This window comes from Oncorhynchus gorbuscha, linkage group LG07 (assembly GCF_021184085.1).
Source record: "Oncorhynchus gorbuscha isolate QuinsamMale2020 ecotype Even-year linkage group LG07, OgorEven_v1.0, whole genome shotgun sequence".
Classification (NCBI taxonomy): Eukaryota; Metazoa; Chordata; class Actinopteri; order Salmoniformes; family Salmonidae; genus Oncorhynchus; species Oncorhynchus gorbuscha.
Window position 1 is genome coordinate 21,266,912 of NC_060179.1, and position 19,147 is coordinate 21,286,058.

At 43.9% G+C, this 19,147-nt stretch overlaps 1 protein-coding gene across 1 annotated transcript in view; it reads left to right on the forward strand.

The window, feature by feature from the left end:
- LOC124039618 (laminin subunit alpha-1-like) overlaps positions 1–19,147 on the forward strand; it is a 76,595-nt gene that overhangs the window by 39,078 nt on the left and 18,370 nt on the right. The window contains exons 20-33 of the mRNA XM_046355777.1: positions 4,790–4,970; positions 8,147–8,283; positions 8,451–8,684; positions 8,839–8,991; positions 10,022–10,201; positions 10,285–10,470; positions 10,639–10,766; positions 10,883–11,003; positions 11,125–11,381; positions 11,703–11,792; positions 12,204–12,397; positions 14,968–15,110; positions 15,256–15,466; positions 15,695–15,851. Of these exons, the coding sequence (XP_046211733.1) occupies positions 4,790–4,970; positions 8,147–8,283; positions 8,451–8,684; positions 8,839–8,991; positions 10,022–10,201; positions 10,285–10,470; positions 10,639–10,766; positions 10,883–11,003; positions 11,125–11,381; positions 11,703–11,792; positions 12,204–12,397; positions 14,968–15,110; positions 15,256–15,466; positions 15,695–15,851 (2,372 nt within the window). The remainder of the gene's footprint in view (positions 1–4,789; positions 4,971–8,146; positions 8,284–8,450; positions 8,685–8,838; positions 8,992–10,021; positions 10,202–10,284; positions 10,471–10,638; positions 10,767–10,882; positions 11,004–11,124; positions 11,382–11,702; positions 11,793–12,203; positions 12,398–14,967; positions 15,111–15,255; positions 15,467–15,694; positions 15,852–19,147) is intronic.

Here is a 19,147-nt window from a genome sequence, read left to right on the forward strand (position 1 = left end):
GGCAAGGACTGTTCAAATGGAACCAAAAGGACTGTTCTAATGGAACCAAAAGGACTGTTCAAAAGGACTGTTCAAATGGAACCAAAAGGACTGTTCTAATGGAACCAAAAGGACTGTTCAAATGGAACCAAAAGGACTGTTCTAATGGAACCAAAAGGACTGTTCTAATGGAACCAAAAGGACTGTTCTAATGGAACCAAAAGGACTGTTCTAATGGAACCAAAAGGACTGTTCTAATGGAACCAAAAGGACTGTTCAAATGGAACCAAAAGGACTGTTCAAATGGAACCAAAAGGACTGTTCTAATGGAACCAAAAGCACTGTTCTAATGGAACCAAAGGGACTGTTCTAATGGAACCAAAAGGACTGTTCAAATGGAACCAAAAGGACTGTTCTAATGGAACCAAAAGCACTGTTCTAATGGAACCAAAAGGACTGTTCTAATGGAACCAAAAGGACTGTTCTAATGGAACCAAAAGGACTGTTCAAATGGAACCAAAAGGACTGTTCAAATGGAACCAAAAGGACTGTTCTAATGGAACCAAAAGGACTGTTCTAATGGAACCAAAAGGACTGTTCTAATGGAACCAAAAGGACTGTTCTAATGGAACCAAAAGCACTGTTCTAATGGAACCAAAAGGACTGTTCAAATGGAACCAAAAGGACTGTTCAAATGGAACCAAAAGGACTGTTCAAATGGAACCAAAAGGACTGTTCAAATGGAACCAAAAGGACTGTTCTAATGGAACCAAAAGGACTGTTCTAATGGAACCAAAAGGACTGTTCTAATGGAACCAAAAGGACTGTTCTAATGGAACCAAAAGGACTGTTCAAATGGAACCAAAAGGACTGTTCTAATGGAACCAAAAGGACTGTTCTAATGGAACCAAAAGGACTGTTCAAATGGAACCAAAAGGACTGTTCAAATGGAACCAAAAGGACTGTTCAAATGGAACCAAAAGGACTGTTCAAATGGAACCAAAAGGACTGTTCAAATGGAACCAAAAGGACTGTTCAAATGGAACCAAAAGGACTGTTCAAATGGAACCAAAACTGGACTGTTCTAATGGAACCAAAAGGACTGTTCTAATGGAACCAAAAGGACTGTTCTAATGGAACCAAAAGGACTGTTCTAATGGAACCAAAAGGACTGTTCAAATGGAACCAAAAGGACTGTTCAAATGGAACCAAAAGCACTGTTCTAATGGAACCAAAAGGACTGTTCTAATGGAACCAAAAGGACTGTTCAAATGGAACCAAAAGGACTGTTCAAATGGAACCAAAAGGACTGTTCTAATGGAACCAAAAGGACTGTTCTAATGGAATCAAAAGGACTGTTCAAAGGGAACCAAAAGGACTGTTCTAATGGAACCAAACGGAATGTTCTAATGGAACCAAAAGGACTGTTCTAATTGAACCAAAAGGACTGTTCTAATGGAACCAAAAGGACTGTTCTAATGGAACCAAAAGGACTGTTCTAATGGAACCAAAAGGACTGTTCTAATGCAACCAAAAGCACTGTTCTAATGGAACCAAAAGGACTGTTCAAATGGAACCAAAAGGACTGTTCTATTGGAACCAAAAGGACTGTTCAAATGGAACCAAAAGGACTGTTCTAATGGAACCAAAAGGACTGTTCTAATGGAACCAAAAGCACTGTTCTAATGGAACCAAAAGCACTGTTCTAATGGAACCAAAAGCACTGTTCTAATGGAACCAAAAGCACTGTTATAATGGAACCAAAAGGACTGTTCAAATGGAACCAAAAGGACTGTTCAAATGGAACCAAAAGGACTGTTCTAATGGAACCAAAAGGACTGTTCTAATGGAACCAAAAGCACTGTTCTAATGGAACCAAAAGGACTGTTCTAATGGAACCAAAAGGACTGTTCTAATGGAACCAAAAGGACTGTTCTAATGGAACCAAAAGGACTGTTCTAATGGAACCAAAAGGACTGTTCTAATGGAACCAAAAGGACTGTTCAAATGGAACCAAAAGGACTGTTCTAATGGAACCAAAAGGACTGTTCTAATGGAACCAAAAGGACTGTTCTAATGGAACCAAAAGCACTGTTCTAATGGAACCAAAAGGACTGTTCTAATGGAACCAAAAGGACTGTTCAAATGGAACCAAAAGGACTGTTCTAATGGAACCAAAAGGACTGTTCTAATGGAACCAAAAGGACTGTTCAAATGGAACCAAAAGGACTGTTCAAATGGAACCAAAAGGACTGTTCTAATGGAACCAAACGGACTGTTCTAATGGAACCAAAAGCACTGTTCTAATGGAACCAAAAGGACTGTTCTAATGGAACGAACCAAAAGGACTGTTCTAATGGAACCAAAAGGAAATGGAACCAAAAGGACTGTTCTAATGGAACCAAAAGCACTGTTCTAATGGAACCAAAAGGACTGTTCTAATGGAACCAAAAGGACTGTTCTAATGGAACCAAAAGGACTGTTCTAATGGAACCAAAAGCACTGTTCTAATGGAACCAAAAGGACTGTTCTAATGGAACCAAAAGGACTGTTCTAATGCAACCAAAAGGACTGTTCTAATGGAACCAAAAGCACTGTTCTAATGGAACCAAAAGGACTGTTCTAATGGAACCAAAAGGACTGTTCTAATGGAACCAAAAGGACTGTTCTAATGCAACCAAAAGGACTGTTCTATTGGAACCAAAAGGACTGTTCAAATGGAACCAAAAGGACTGTTCTAATGGAACCAAAAGGACTGTTCTAATGGAACCAAAAGGACTGTTCAAATGGAACCAAAAGGACTGTTCAAATGGAACCAAAAGGACTGTTCTAATGGAACCAAAAGGACTGTTCTAATGGAACCAAAAGGACTGTTCTAATGGAACCAAAAGGACTGTTCAAATGGAACCAAAAGGACTGTTCAAATGGAACCAAAAGGACTGTTCTAATGGAACCAAAAGGACTGTTCTAATGGAACCAAAAGGACTGTTCAAATGGAACCAAAAGGACTGTTCAAATGGAACCAAAAGGACTGTTCTAATGGAACCAAAAGGACTGTTCTAATGGAACCAAAAGGACTGTTCTAATGGAACCAAAAGCACTGTTCTAATGGAACCAAAAGGACTGTTCTAATGGAACCAAAAGCACTGTTCTAATGTAACCAAAAGCACTGTTCTAATGGAACCAAAAGCACTGTTCTAATGGAACCAAAAGGACTGTTCTAATGGAACCAAAAGGACTGTTCTAATGGAACCAAAAGGACTGTTCTAATGGAACCAAAAGGACTGTTCTAATGGAACCAAAAGCACTGTTCTAATGGAACCAAAAGGACTGTTCTAATGGAACCAAAAGGACTGTTCTAATGGAACCAAAAGGACTGTTCAAATGGAACCAAAAGGACTGTTCTAATGGAACCAAAAGGACTGTTCTAATGGAACCAAAAGGACTGTTCTAATGGAACCAAAAGCACTGTTCTAATGGAACCAAAAGGACTGTTCTAATGGAACCAAAAGGACTGTTCTAATGGAACCAAAAGGACTGTTCAAATGGAACCAAAAGGACTGTTCAAATGGAACCAAAAGGACTGTTCAAATGGAACCAAAAGCACTGTTCTAATGGAACCAAAATGACTGTTCAAATGGAACCAAAAGGACTGTTCTATTGGAACCAAAAGGACTGTTCAAATGGAACCAAAAGGACTGTTCAAATGGAACCAAAAGGACTGTTCAAATGGAACCAAAAGGACTGTTCAAATGGAACCAAAAGGACTGTTCAAATGGAACCAAAACTGTTCTATTGGACTGTTCAAATGGAACCAAAAGGACTGTTCAAATGGAACCAAAAGGACTGTTCAAATGGAACCAAAAGGACTGTTCAAATGGAACCAAAAGGACTGTTCAAATGGAACCAAAAGGACTGTTCAAATGGAACCAAAAGGACTGTTCAAATGGAACCAAAAGGACTGTTCAAATGGAACCAAAAGGACTGTTCTAATGGAACCAAAAGGACTGTTCTAATGGAACCAAAAGGACTGTTCAAATAAAAAGCCAAACCCAAAAGCTCATGAATTTAGATCATATTTATCTAGGGAGAACAGCGAGCAGTCTTGGGCTTCTCTCTCTTTCAGTATGTTTTATCCATATTTAACCCAATTGGGGATGTAGATATAGAGAGATGGGGAGGGAAGTTGGGGCAGCAGCTTCTCTCTAATCCCAGAATCAGATGCTCTGGCTGGTGTAAATTCTGACCCACGTCCTGGCCCTGACTGTCTGGTTCCTGGTTCTCCGTTGGGTCCAATGTGGACTGAGAGTTGACAGCTTTGGCAGAGAGGACTGATAGAGACAGATGAAGCCCCCCGCCAGGAATATTAGAGGAGATGGGATGTACTTCCTGCCTGCTCATGTTAGATGGTAACTGTGAGGTGATTGGTTACAGTGAGACCCTCTACTGATAGTGATGTCATTGGACATGGAGAAGTATTACTTCTAGTGTCTCTTGGCATCCTGCTACATGCTCTCTACTAAGGATACAGATAGAGTAATACGCATATTTTTACAGATGTTGGATCTTAATTTGAGCCAGTTTGTTTCAGCAGGAAAATAATCCTGCAGCAACAGGAAATGTGAATTATTATGTGGAATATAAATCATGGACATTTTGTAGGGGTTGCTACATTTTTTGTCATCGAAAATCAAGTCTGAAGATCCTACATCTGTATGTCTGGATATATTTGAGGGAAAATCAAGAAGATTCAGATGGTTAGCTGATGGAAGTTAGTAACAATTGGTATTTTCTTCTGTGTGTTTTCCAGGTGGGCTTCCACAGTCTTCTCAGTGGACAGGGGTGCAGAGACTGTAACTGTAGCCAATCAGGATCTGTGTCCACAGCATGTGAGGAGGAGGGGCGGTGCCAATGCATCCCAGGGGTGGCGGGGGACAAATGTGACCGATGTTACCATGGTTACTTCAACTACCAGGACAGAGGGTGTACACGTAAGGCCACAAACTTTACCCAAACTTTAACTAACATTCATTTGAGTTTCACTCCGATCTGATCTTCATTCTCTCTATCTCCCATATCTATCTATCTATCTCCCATATCTATCTATCTATCTATCTATCTATCTATCTATCTATCTATCTATCTATCTATCTATCTATCTATCTATCTATCTATCTATCTATCTATCTATCTATCTATCTATCTATCTATCTATCTATCTATCTATCTATCTATCTATCTATCTATCTATCTATCTATCTATCTATCTATCTATCTATCTATCTATCTATCTGTCTATCTGTCTATCTGTCTGTCTGTCTGTCTGTCTGTCTGTCTGTCTGTCTGTCTGTCTGTCTGTCTGTCTGTCTGTCTGTCTGTCTGTCTGTCTGTCTGTCTGTCTGTCTGTCTGTCTGTCTGTCTGTCTGTCTGTCTGTCTGTCTGTCTGTCTGTCTCTGTCTGTTTCTCTTTCTCTTTCTCTTTCTCTTTCTCTTTCTCTTTCTCTTTCTCTTTCTCTTTCTCTTTCTCTTTCTCTTTCTCTTTCTCTCGCTCTCTTTCTCTCTCTTTCTCTCAATTCAATTCAATTCAAGGGCTTTATTGGCATGGGAAACATGTGTTAACATTGCCAAAGCAAGTGAGGTAGACAACATACGAAGTGAATATATAAAGTGAAAAACAACAAAAATTAACAGTAAACATTACACATACAGAAGTTTCAAAACAGTAAAGACATTACAAATGTCATATTATATATATATACAGTGTTTTAATAATGTACAAATGGTTAAAGGACACAAGATAAAATAAATAAGCATAAATATGGGTTGTATTTACAATGGTGTTTGTTCTTCACTGGTTGCCCTTTTCTCGTGGCAACAGGTCACAAATCTTGCTGCTGTGATGGCACACTGGAATTTCACCCAGTAGATATGGGAGTTTTTCAAAATTGGATTTGTTTTCGAATTCTTTGTGGATCTGTGTAATCTGAGGGAAATATGTCTCTCTAATATGGTCATACATTGGGCAGGAGGTTAAGAAGTGCAGCTCAGTTTCCACCTCATTTTGTGGGCAGTGAGCACATAGCCTGTCTTCTCTTGAGAGCCATGTCTGCCTACGGCGGCCTTTCTCAATAGCAAGGCTATGCTCACTGAGTCTGTACATAGTCAAAGCTTTCCTTAATTTTGGGTCAGTCACATTGTCAGGTATTCTGCCGCTGTGTACTCTCTGTGTAGGGCCAAATAGCATTCTAGTTTGCTCTGTTTTTTTGTTAATTCTTTCCAATGTGTTAAGTAATTATTTTTTTGTTTTCTCATGATTTGGTTGGGTCTAATTGTGCTGCTGTCCTGGGGCTCTGTAGGGTGTGTTTGTGTTTGTGAACAGAGCCCCAGGACCAGCTTGCTTAGGGGACTCTTCTCCAGGTTCATCTCTCTGTAGGTGATGGCTTTGTTATGGAAGGTTTGTGAATCGCTTCCTTTTAGGTGGTTGTAGAATTTAACGGCTCTTTTCTGGATTTTGATAATTAGTGGGTATCGGTCTAATTCTGCTCTGCATGCATTATTTGGTGTTTTACGTTGTACACGGAGGATATTTTTGCAGAATTTGGTGTTTGTCCCATTTTGTGAAGTCTTGGTTGGTGAGCGGACCCCAGACCTCACAACCAAAAAGGGCAATGGGCTCTATGACTGATTCAAGTATTTTTAGCCAAATCCTAATTGGTATGTTGAAATGTATGTTTCTTTTGATGGCATAGAATGCCCTTCTTGCCTTGTCTCTCAGATCGTTCACAGCTTTGTGGAAGTTACCTGTGGCGCTGATGTTTAGGCCAAGGTATGTATAGTTTTTTGTGTGCTCTAGGGCAACAGTGTCTAGATGGAATTTGTATTTGTGGTCCTGGTGACTGGACCTTTTTTGGAACACCATTATTTTGGTCTTACTGAGATTTACTGTCAGGGCCCAGGTCTGACAGAATCTGTGCATAAGATCTAGGTGCTGCTGTAGGCCCTCCTTGGTTGGTGACAGAAGCACCAGATCATCAGCAAACAGCAGACATTTGACTTCGGATTCTAGCAGGGGGAGGCCGGGTGCTGCAGACTTTTCTAGTGCCCGCGCCAATTCGTTGATATATATGTTGAAGAGGGTGGGGCTTAAGCTGCATCCCTGTCTAACCCCACGACCCTGAGTGAAGAAATGTGTGTGTTTTTTGCCAATTTTAACGGCACACTTGTTGTTTGTGTACATGGATTTTATAATGTCGTATGTTTTACCCCCAACACCACTTTCCATCAGTTTGTATAGCAGACCCTCATGCCAGATTGAGTCGAAGGCTTTTTTGAAATCAACAAAGCATGAGAAGACTTTGCCTTTGTTTTGGTTTGTTTGGTTGTCAATTAGGGTGTGTAGGGTGAATACATGGTCTGTTGTACAGTAATTTGATAAAAAGCCAATTTGACATTTGCTCAGTACATTGTTTTCATTGAGGAAATGTACGAGTCTGCTGTTAATAATAATGCAGAGGATTTTCCCAAGGTTACTGTTGACACATATTCCACGGTAGTTATTGGGGTCAAATTTGTCTCCACTTTTGTGGATTGGGGTGATCAGTCCTTGGTTCCAAATATTGGGGAAGATGCCAGAGCTAAGTATGATGTTAAAGAGTTTTAGTATAGCCAATTGGAGTTTGTTGTCTGTATATTTGATCATTTCATTGATCATTTCATTGATCATTTCTCTCTTTCTCTCTCTTTCTCTCTCTGTATCTTTCTCTCTGTCTCTTTCTCTTTCTCTTTCTCTCTGTCTTTCTCTCTCTCTTTCTCTCTCTTTCTCTCTCTGTATCTTTCTCTCTTTCTCTCTCTTTCTCTCTGTCTTTCTCTCTCTCTTTCTCTCTCTTTCTCTCTCTTTCTCTTTCTTTCTCTTTCTCTCTGTCTTTCTCTCTCTCTTTCTCTCTCTTTCTCTCTCTGTATCTCTCTCTCGCTCACTCTCTCGCTCTCTCTCTCTGTATCTTTCTCTCTTTCTCGCTCTTTCTCTTTCTCTCTGTATCTCTCTCTCGCTCACTCTCTCTGTGTCTTTCTCTCTCTCACTCTCTCTCTCTGTATCTTTCTCTCTCTTGCTCTCTCTCTCTGTATATTTCTCTCTCGCTCACTCGCTGTTATTTTTCTCTCTTCTCCATCAGAGTGTGAGTGTGCCCACACCCACGGAAACTGTAATGCGACGACAGGCAAGTGTATCTGCCCTCCCCACACCATAGGAGAGAAGTGTGAGCTGTGTGAGGAAGGTCACTGGGGTCACGACACTGTGGCAGGTTGTAAGGTAAAACACCTCTATAAACACAACTGTATAAGCTTTATAAGCCTTTATAATGCCTACATATGCCTATATATGTTCTTTTAAGGCCGACATAGATGCTTCATAAATGATTAATAAGCACATTCATATCTTAATAGGTGTTCATAAAAGCTAATCTTTGCCCCCCTTAGTCATGTGATTGCAGTGAGGCTGGCAGTTCTGCCACCCAGTGTGACCTCACCAATGGGCAGTGCCTGTGCCGTCCGGATTTTGCCAGGCAGAAATGTGACCAGTGCACCATGGGCTACAGGGGCTACCCAGAATGCACGGCGTGCAACTGCAACATCAACGGCACCAGAGAGGAGTTCTGTGATAAGGAACTGGGCCTGTGCAGCTGTGAGGACACAGGGAACTGTGTGTGCAAGGTACTGCAACCTCTGGTTAAACTGGTTTTACAAACAAGCAGTAAACACACATGGGGGAATATCTTATCCGTTATGGTCTGCAATAGTGTTTTGTTTTATTGTGTCCTTTCGAATGTATGTTGTCTGTTTTAATGAATTGTTCTGTGGTTGCCAGGACAATGTGGGCGGAGGAGGCTGTGATGAGTGTAAGAAGGGATCCTTCGGCCTATCTGGTCCTAACCCGGACGGCTGCAGCCCCTGTTTCTGCTGCAGCCCCTGTTTCTGTTGTTCAGTGAGTCTCAGATATTCTGGTCTGTCGGATAGAATAGTGAATCTTGTCAGCTCTATTCATTATTTTTCTATGTGCAGCTGAACGTTTCTGGTCCCTGGGATGGTCCGTCTGCTTCCTCTACAGATGTGAGTAAAGTCTATCAAAACTCAACTTTGGGTCTGTTCAGTGGTAAATCCTCTTATATTTTTCAAATAACAAACATTAATATAACAACTTGGCTCAAAATCGTCTTCTCTGGCTTGTTTATAACCTTGTAGCCAATTAACCAACGGCATAAGTCAAATCTAAAGATTCATGCTTGGAGCCTGGTGTTTTTCCTGATAATGTGTCATGACCAGGAAGTTATCATCTACAAGTTATTTGGAAGTTCTAAGCTATTTGGTCAGGTCATCCTGGCGATGTCTCGGTCCCTGCTCACAGTAACTAGTCAGCTGTATTCTGTCTCTACTCTTCTCATCTGTGTCTGGATGAAGAAAAGTGTCTGTATCCTCATTATTCTTGAGTGAACTGAATGCTCCTAATTAGCTTCATTTTAATTGGGCACAATGAAGAGGAAATGAAATGCCCAGACAGATGCCTAAACAGGATGCCCATCTGTTGTGTGCCGGCTGCTTAGTGATGCCACGTACGGTGCCTGCTGCTCGCAGCCTGGTGTGCCCGCTGGGTGCGCGGCTCAAGGACGCACGTGCCCTGTGTACCATTTAGCGTGGGCACACGGAGGTGGCACCCCCCCCCCCCCTCCCGGGCCACCCAGGCAGAGGAATCTGAAAGGACCCCAGATGTAGCTAGCCGGGTCTATTTATTTCCTGGTACTAATTAGTGATAAGAGATGGCACAGCTGAGCTGGCGGTAGACCTACTTATGGGGGTGTGAGGAAAAAGAGTGGTTCTTCACTGATTGGGAAAAGTTTGCAATAAACTGAATGACACGATAGTGAGATCTCTTGATATGAAGAACTGTAGGAGAAGCAAATAAGTGTGGCTGCATCTTTGTGTGTGTGTGTGTCTGTGTGTTTGTGGGCATGTCTATGCACATGCTCATGCATTTGTGTATATTTACCATACAGATCACACTGGGGTCTGACCCAGAGCTGCTGCATGTGGTCAGTCAGCGTGACCCCCAGGGCAGTGTGGAAGGGGTCTACTACCAGGCCTCAGACATGCTGCTGGACACCAGGGAGAAAGAAAACATCACACTGCCTGGACCCTACTACTGGAGGCTTCCCAAACACTACCAGGGAAATAAGGTGTGTATCTCAGACCTCTGTTACTTGTGTCTGTGAGAGAGCGATGCTGAATCATAAACATACACATCTTATTCTCTGGTTAGTTGTTGTCGTATGGAGGGAAGCTGTCCTACATGGTGGCGTTCTATGCTCTGGACGGGGCTGGCCTGGCCAACTACGAGCCTCAGGTCCTGATGAGGGGGGGTCATCTGGGAAAGAAGGTCATCTACATCGATATGCCTGCCCCTGACAACAGGGTCAAAACACGTCAGAACGTCCCACTGACGGAGGTAAGGAGGACACCAAAAACAATACCTAAAGCTGGACTAGTTGGACTACCATGGGTTCAAACCCATTATGTCCAGCATGCTGTAAGACTGTTATCCGGCTGAGCTAAAGCCTACAAATCCTACTAATGAATTAATATAATTAAATCTGCTTTGATTTCTCTTGATCAGCACAACTGGAAGTATTTCAACTCTGTGTCAGAGAAAGCTGTGAGTCACTCCGACTTCTTGGCGGTCCTGAGCAATATCGAGTACATCACCATCAAGGCCTCGTATGGTACAGGGTTGCAGCAGAGCAGGTTAGTACACACACACACACACACACGCACACATACATACACGCGCACACACACTTATTTTTGTGTTGACGCTATAAAGCGACTATGATGTAAATATTGTGTTTGTCTTTCACTAGAATCTCCAATATCACCATGGATACGGCCCTAGAGGCAGAGGAGGGGTCAGAGGGTTTGGAGGTGGCATGTCTGATAGAGACCTGCGAGTGTCCAGCTGGCTACGCTGGACTGTCCTGCCAGGTCAGACAGATTTTCACACCAAAAACAACACCATTTATTATGTACTACTACTTACTACTGTGTTTTGAGTCTATTATTTAACTTTGTCTCAGTCATCGGTGTGCGTTTGTGGTGTGTGTAGGAGTGTTCCCCCGGCTACTACCGCCAACCAGTGACTGATCTGAACCTGCGGGGGAACAGACCCCTGATCCAGCCCTGCATGCCCTGCCAGTGTAACAACCACAGCCAGGCCTGTGACCTGGACACGGGAGAATGTCTGGGCTGCCAGCACAACACAGCAGGCGAGCACTGTAATGTGTGCGGCTCTGGGTACTATGGGAACGTGAAAGGCTCCGTCAGTGACTGCTCTCTGTGTGCCTGCCCCCTCAAAGAGAACAGGTACCTGTCTCACTCTCCCCGTCAGTCGCATGTTCTGATAAGTGACGTGTTGAATTTGGAGTTGAAATGATAATATCTCATTCCACACATAGTATGTTTTTTGAAGAGATAGTCCAACTACTGATTTCACACTAGCACATATTCAATCTCATAAGATATTTTTTCTTAGAATGCTGAAGCTGCTTGGCAATATTCTAGTTCAAGGGGGATTTAGTGAATGGGTATCCTCTGGTAATACAGACCTTTTCCCAGCAGGGGGCAGTGAGGAGATATAGGTTTGTGTATAGCACTGTTTGACAGTTTGTGTGTGTTGTGGTTTAGCTTCAGTCCAACCTGTGCAATGGAGGGAGTGATGGGAGACTTCCGCTGTAACGCCTGCAAGCCTGGTTATGAGGGACGCTACTGTGAGAGGTAAGAGAGAGTACTACACAGCTACTGTGGAGGTAAGAGAGAGTACTACACAGCTACTGTGGAGGTAAGAGAGAGTACTACACAGCTACTGTGGAGGTAAGAGAGAGTACTACACAGCTACTGTGGAGGTAAGAGAGAGTACTACACAGCTACTGTGGAGGTAAGAGAGAGTACTACACAGCTACTGTGGAGGTAAGAGAGAGTACTACACAGCTACTGTGGAGGTAAGAGAGAGTACTACACAGCTACTGTGTGACTTGTTGGATCAAAGTCAGTGTCTCTGTCACTAGAAGCCATCACTACACCTCAGACTGAGACAAACGTTATATTTTCATTTTCTATTCCATTATTTCTCCGTCTCACTGTTTCTTTGCCATCCCCCCGCATCTCTCTCACCCCTCCCTTCCTCAGGTGTTCAGTGGGTTACTATGGGAACCCGTCTGGTCCAGGAGGGAAGTGTGAGGCGTGTCAGTGTAGTACTGCAGGTTCTCTCCATCTGGTGTGTGACTCTCTGAAGGGCCAGTGTGAATGTAAGGCCGGTGTCAGGGGACATTTGTGTGACCAGTGCGAGGCGAGACACGTCCTGGACGGGGACCAGTGTGTCTGTGAGTATCAACCCACCCACACGTACACACACGTACACACACGTACACACACGTACACACACACACACACACACACACACACACACACACACACACACACACACACACACACACACACACACACACACACACACACACACACACACACACACACACACACACACACACACACACACGTTAAATACTTTATTTGAATCCACTAATCAAATTTACAAAAAAAGGATGCCTGTATGCATGGTACTCAAGGGTACATAAAGCACCTCCTTCTCCAAACAGCTTGGCGGCCCATGACAGCTGAAACAGAGCAGAGCTTAGCCAATTGCTTTGCCCTAGTTTTTATCAGGCCCGCAATCTGGAGGCCACCCACTGTAAGCCTGTGTACGTGGCCGAGACCACCGCCAACAACATCTGGTGTATTTAACACACAGGAAAACACATCAACATCAAACCAGCTTCCTCTTACACAAGAATGTTTATGTATGTGTGCTGTTGGTGAGACGACTTGGCTCACCTTGCTGGCTATCAGGTCAACAAGGCGGTCATGTCTAGCATTGTACAAATCCTCATATGAACAGCAGCCATTCACAACATGGGCAATGGACTCCATTACATTTGACTTATGTAGAATACAGAATGGGTTCATGGTTTGAAGCGTACCAGAGTGCTAGATTATATTTTGTTGGTAGAACTTGCAGCCTCACCTTAACAGTAAAGATGAGAATGTCCTCGCCAATGGAAGCATTCTGGAGATGGAAGCATTCTGGTACATGCAGCATCCGTCTGAAACCAAGGAGTGTTGTCCTGGATGTAGGATGAGATGTTCCATCATGGGTGACAGAAGCCTCCGTAACACCACAATCTGCCACAACTGTATCAGAGGCCGTCACTGGCTCAGTTTCCATATCAGTCCATGTCCACCTGAGCTCCACTCCAGTCGGGTTGCACAGGTCTTTGAGGTCCGGCCAGGCTGACCAGACACCAACGCAGCCCGAGTGTCCAGTTTTCCACTGGCCTTCCTACTGAAGCCCAGGAAGTTGTCCTCAGTGTCCCTGGTATGTGGAACCTTCTGCCTCTTTAGGGCCCGAAGGAGGGAAGCTCTGGCTAACTTCTTAACTGTCACAGTTGAGCATGTTCAACAGGTGAGGCAGTCTGGTAGCAGTGTAAATCCACTCAATATTCAGGACACCTAAACCCTCCTCTCTTTGACTCAGGAAGACAACGTCACATGTGGCGTGTGTGTTGAAGCATAGCCACTTTGTCATCACTTGAACAGTTCTGTTATTCATTTTCCTCAGAACCTTCTGTGGAAGAGGCACTTTCGCAAGCAAATCTTTACCAGGGCCACCTGTCTCACAGCTTCTAGATTCATGTCCACGGGCAGAGGGGGAAATGTCAATCATATCAAGACTGGTTGAATACACGCGGATGAGCTCCTCCACTTGTTCCCCCCACTCGCCAGCAACATTAAACTCATGTCCAAAATAACTACAGTTGAAGTCGGAAGTTTACATACACCTTAGCCAAATACATTTAAACTCCCACAACATGATGCTGCCACCCCCGTGCTTCACGGTTGGGATGGTGTTCTTCGGCTTGCAAGCCTCCCGTTTCCTCCAAACATAACAATGGGCATTATGGCCAAACAGTTCTATTTATGTTTCATCAGACCAGAGGATATTTCTCCAAAAAGTACGATCTTTGTCTTCATGTGCAGTTTTTAAAGGTGGTTTTGGAGAAGTGGCTTCTTCCTTGCTGAGCGGCCTTTCAGCTTATGTCGATATAGGACTCGTTTTACTGTGGATATAGATACTTTTGTACCCGTTTCCTCCAGCATCTTCACAAGGTCCTTTGCTGTTGTTCTGGAATTGATTTGCACTTTTCGCACCAAAGTACGTTCATCTCTAGGAGACAGAACACGTCTCCTTCCTGGGCGGTAAGACGGCTGCGTGGTCCCATGGTGTTTATATCCCAGGCCAACGCCAGCGTCTCTATCAGAAGCTTCTAAAGCCATGACATAATTTTCTGGAATTTTCCAAGCTGTTTAAAGGCACAGTCAACTTAGTGTATGTAAACTTCTGACCCACTGGAATTGTGATACAGTGAATTACAAGTGAAATAATCTGTCTGTAAACAATTGTTGGTAGAATTACTTGTGTCATGCACAAAGTAGATGTCCTAACCAATTTACCAAAAGTATAGTTTGTTAATTAACAAGAAATTTGTGGAGTGGTTGAAAAACGAGTTTTAATGACTCCAACCTAAGTGTATGCAAACTTCCCACTTCAACTGTATATGTTTCGTGACGAGAGTAGACTTTGTTGGTGTATTCATTAGTGTAAATGTTGGGGACATATCAGTTCTAGACTTGTACCAGCGGTTACCTCTGCTGCATCTTTCATACACACACACACGCACGCACGCACGCACACACATACACACAGACACACACACACACACACATACACACAGACACACACACACGCACACATACACACACGCACTGCGGTAATGTCCTAATTGAAATCTGATATCCTGAACTCCTTCCTCTCACTCCCTCCCTCTCCCCTCAGCGTGTGATGATGAGTGTACGGGGGTCCTCCTGGATGACCTGGATGCATTAGAGAGCTCCTTCCTGTCTGTCAACCTGACCGGGGTCATCCTGTCCCCCTACAGCACACTGGTCAGCCTGGAGAACGACACACGAGAGGTCAAGGTAAAAGAGGGCTCATGTTATACCTCTCTGTCTAGGAGGTCAGGAAGTCACCTTTTGAACCCCCTGTCTTAAGTTCAGAAGTACTCAGTACACATTCAATGATGGAAAGACTGTTGTAACACACTTGACCTCATTTCTCTCCTAGAATCTGATGTCTTGGGAAAGTAGCCCAGCATATCACCTGAACAGGGTGGAGGAGGACTTGACAAATCTCACCCAGGACATAGAAGGACTGCTACGGCAGGCTACAGGGCTGTCTGCTGATGGAGAGGAAGTGGCTCAGTCCACAGAGAACAGGGTTACCCAGGGGGCCAAGTTTCTGGAGTACATCACCACCATTCACACTGCCATACAAGGTACAGCAAATAGCAACCGCACAACGTGCATTGCTATGTTTTTATATTCCATCTTAGGTTTCCATAGGAAATGTGTAACTTCAACGTATGCCCCTTTAGTGAACAATTTAATGTTTTGTGATATTGAACAATATTTGTGATATCTCCTGGCTGAGTAAAAGTTAAATATTTTTGTTCATAAGACAAATGGTTAATATCAAAGCCCTTCCCTCTCTGTGATTGACTCAGTCCTGGCGGAGGAAGCTGCCGGTCTGAACAGGACAGAGAACTTGGAGAAGGACGAGGTTAACAGCACACGTCTATGGGAGCAGGTGGCGGCCATGTTGGAAACCATCACATTAGTCAACCTATCCCAGGCCAACGCCAGCGTCTCTACAGAACTCAGGTCAGTTAATGTTAGTAATACTGTTTCTAGTCATACTGGGGTGATTGACTATAGGCCTACTGTGTAACACTGTTATGAGCTGTAATGGTGTTTAGTAAAGCTGTATTAAAGTTTAGTTACTACACTATAGTACATTAATACTATGGCGTATTAATGTACTCACGTGGACTGGAAGAAACCTTTTCCTTTAACAAGTCCGATGAGAAGTATATACTGCTTTCACTGGAACAGGCTCAGATCCCTGTAATTTGCTTGAAGAAAAGACTCAGGAAAAGGGGCCGCAGATCGGGTTGCCTTCTGAGAATACGTAGGCGAGTGACTACTCCCACTGCCATCCGTTCTTCTTGCTAAAGTGCAATCAATGGAAAATAAAATTGATGACCTACGATTAAGATTATCCTTCAAACGGGACATTAAAAACTGTAATATCTTATGTTTCACCGAGACGTGGCTGAACGAAGAAACGGATAATATTGAGCTGGCGGGATTTTCCATGCCCCCGGCAGAACAGAGAATCTACCTCTGGTAAGACGAGGGGTGGAGGTGTGTGTCTTGTGGTGAATAAGAGCTGGGGCGCGATCTCTATCTCTCTTCTCTATTAATGAAGTCTCGAGGTATTGCTCGCCTGAGGTAGAGTACCTTATGTTAAGCTGTAGACCACACTATCTACCAATAGAGTTCTCATCTATATTATTCGTAGCCATCTATTTACCACCACAGCACGAAGCTGGTACTAAGACCACTCTCAACCAACTCTATAAGGCCATAATCAAAGAAGAAAATGCTCACCCAGAAGCGGCGCTCCTAGTGGCCGGGGACTTTAATGAAGGCAAACTTAAATCAGTTTGATCACATTTTTACCAGCATGTCACATGTGCAACCAGAGGGGGAAAAAAATCTTAGACCACCTTTACTCCACACACAGAGATGCATACCAAGCTCTACCCCACCCTCCGTTTGGCAAATCTGACCATAATTCTATCCTCCTTTTTAATTTATCCATTATTTTACCAGGTAAGTTGATTGAGAACACATTCTCATTTACAGCAACAACCTGGGGAATAGTTACAGGGGAGAGGAGGGGGATGAATGAGCCAATTGTAAACTGGGATTATTAGGTGACCGTGACGGGTGTCCTGACTTCTTACGAAGTCCCAAGAGCCATGGGATCTTTAATGACCTCAGAGAGTCAGGACACCCGTTTAACGTCCCATCTGAAAGACACCACCCTATACAGGCACCCTACACCAATCACTGCCCTGGGGCAATGGGATATTTCTTTTAGACCAGAGGAAAGAGTGCTTCCTACTGGCCCTCCAACACCACTTCCAGCAGCAGATGCAGATTATACACTACAGGACTTTTTTGCTAGCACAGACTGGAATATGTTCCGGGATTCATCCAATGGCATTGAGGAGTATACCACCTCAGTCATCGGCTTCATCAATAAGTGCATAGACGACGTCATCCCCACAGTGACTGTACGTACATATCCCAACCAGAAGCCATGGATTACAGGCAACATCCGCATCAAGCAAAAGGCTAGAGCTGCCACTTTCAAGGAGCGGGAGACTAATCTGGACACTTATAAGAAATCCCGCTATGCCATCAGACGAACCATCAAACAAAGCGTCAATACAGGATTAAGATTGAATCCTACTACACTGATACGCTGATGCTCGTCGGATGTGGCAGGGCTTGAAAACTATTACAGACTACAAAGGGAAACCCAGACTCGAGCTGCCTAGTGACGCAAGCCTACCAGACGAGCTAAATGCTTTTTTTGCTCGCTTCGAGGCAAGCAACACTGAAGCATGCACGAGAGCACCAGCTGTTCCGGATGACTGTGTGATAATGTTCTCCGTCGCCGATGTGAACAAAACCTTTAAACAGGTCAACATTCACAATGCCGGTGGGCCAGACAGATTACCAGGACGTGTACTCAAAGCATGCGCTGACCAACTGTCAATTGCCTAGGCAACAAGACGTCTGCCACGCTGATCCTTAACACTGGGGCCCGTCAGGGGTGTGTACTTAGTCCCTTCCTATACTCCCTGTTCACCCAAGACTGTGTCCAACACCATAAGTTTGCTGACGACACAACAGTGGTAGGCCTGATCACTAACAACGATGAGACATTCTATAGGGAGGAGGTCAGAGAACTGGCAGTGTGGTGCCAGGACAACAACCTCTTCCTCAATGTGAGCAAGACTAAGGAGCTGAACGTGGACTACAGGAAAAGGCGGGCTGAACAGGCCCCCATCTACATCGACAGGGCTGTAGTGAAGCGGGTCGAGAGTTTCAAGTTCCTTGGTGTCTATATCACCAACGAACTATCATGGTCCAAACATACCATGACAGTCGTGAAGAGGGCACGACAAAACCTTTTCCCCTTAGGAGACTGAAAAGATAGGTCCCCCAGATCCTCAAAAGGTTATACAGCTGCACCATCGAGAGCATCCTGACCGGTTGCATCACCGCCTGGTATGGCAACTGCTCGGCATCTGACCATAAGGCACTACAGAGGATAATGTGTACAGCCCAGTACATTACCGGTGCCAAGCTTCCTGCCATCCAGGACCTATATAATAGGCAGTGTCAGATGAAAGTTTACTCTGCTACCGCACGGCAAGTGGTACCGGAGCACCAAGTCTAGGACCAAAAGGCTCCTCAACAGCTTCTACCCCCAAGCCATTAGACTGCTGAACAGTTAATACAATCGCCACCGGACTATTTCCATTGACCTCTTGAACACAGCTGCTACTAGCTATTTGTTTGTTACCTATGCATAGTCACTTCTCCCCCACCTACATGTACAGATTACCTCAGCTTTCCTGTATCCCTGCACACTGACTCTGTACCGGTGCCCCCTGTATATAGCCTCGTTATTGTTATTCTTATTGTGTTACTTTTCATTATTACTTTTTATTTTAGTCTACTTGGTAAATATTTTCTTCTTCTTGAACTGCGCTCTTGGTGAAGGGTTTGTAAGTCAGCATTTCACAAATACACTTCTTGTATTCGGCGCATGTGGCAAATAAAGTTGGATTTGATTTTTTAATTTGATTTGGTGAAGCGTGATTCATCACTCTAGAGAACGCGTTTCCACTGCTCCAGAGTCCAATGGCGGCGAGCTTGACACCACTCCAGCCGACGCTTGGCATTGCGCATGGTGATCTTAGGTTTGTGTGCGGCTGCTCGGCCATCAAAACCCATTTCAAAAGCTCCCGACTCCACTTTGTCCATGACAGCCAACAGAGGCTCATCATAAGACATCCCTTCTTCCATGTGTCCCT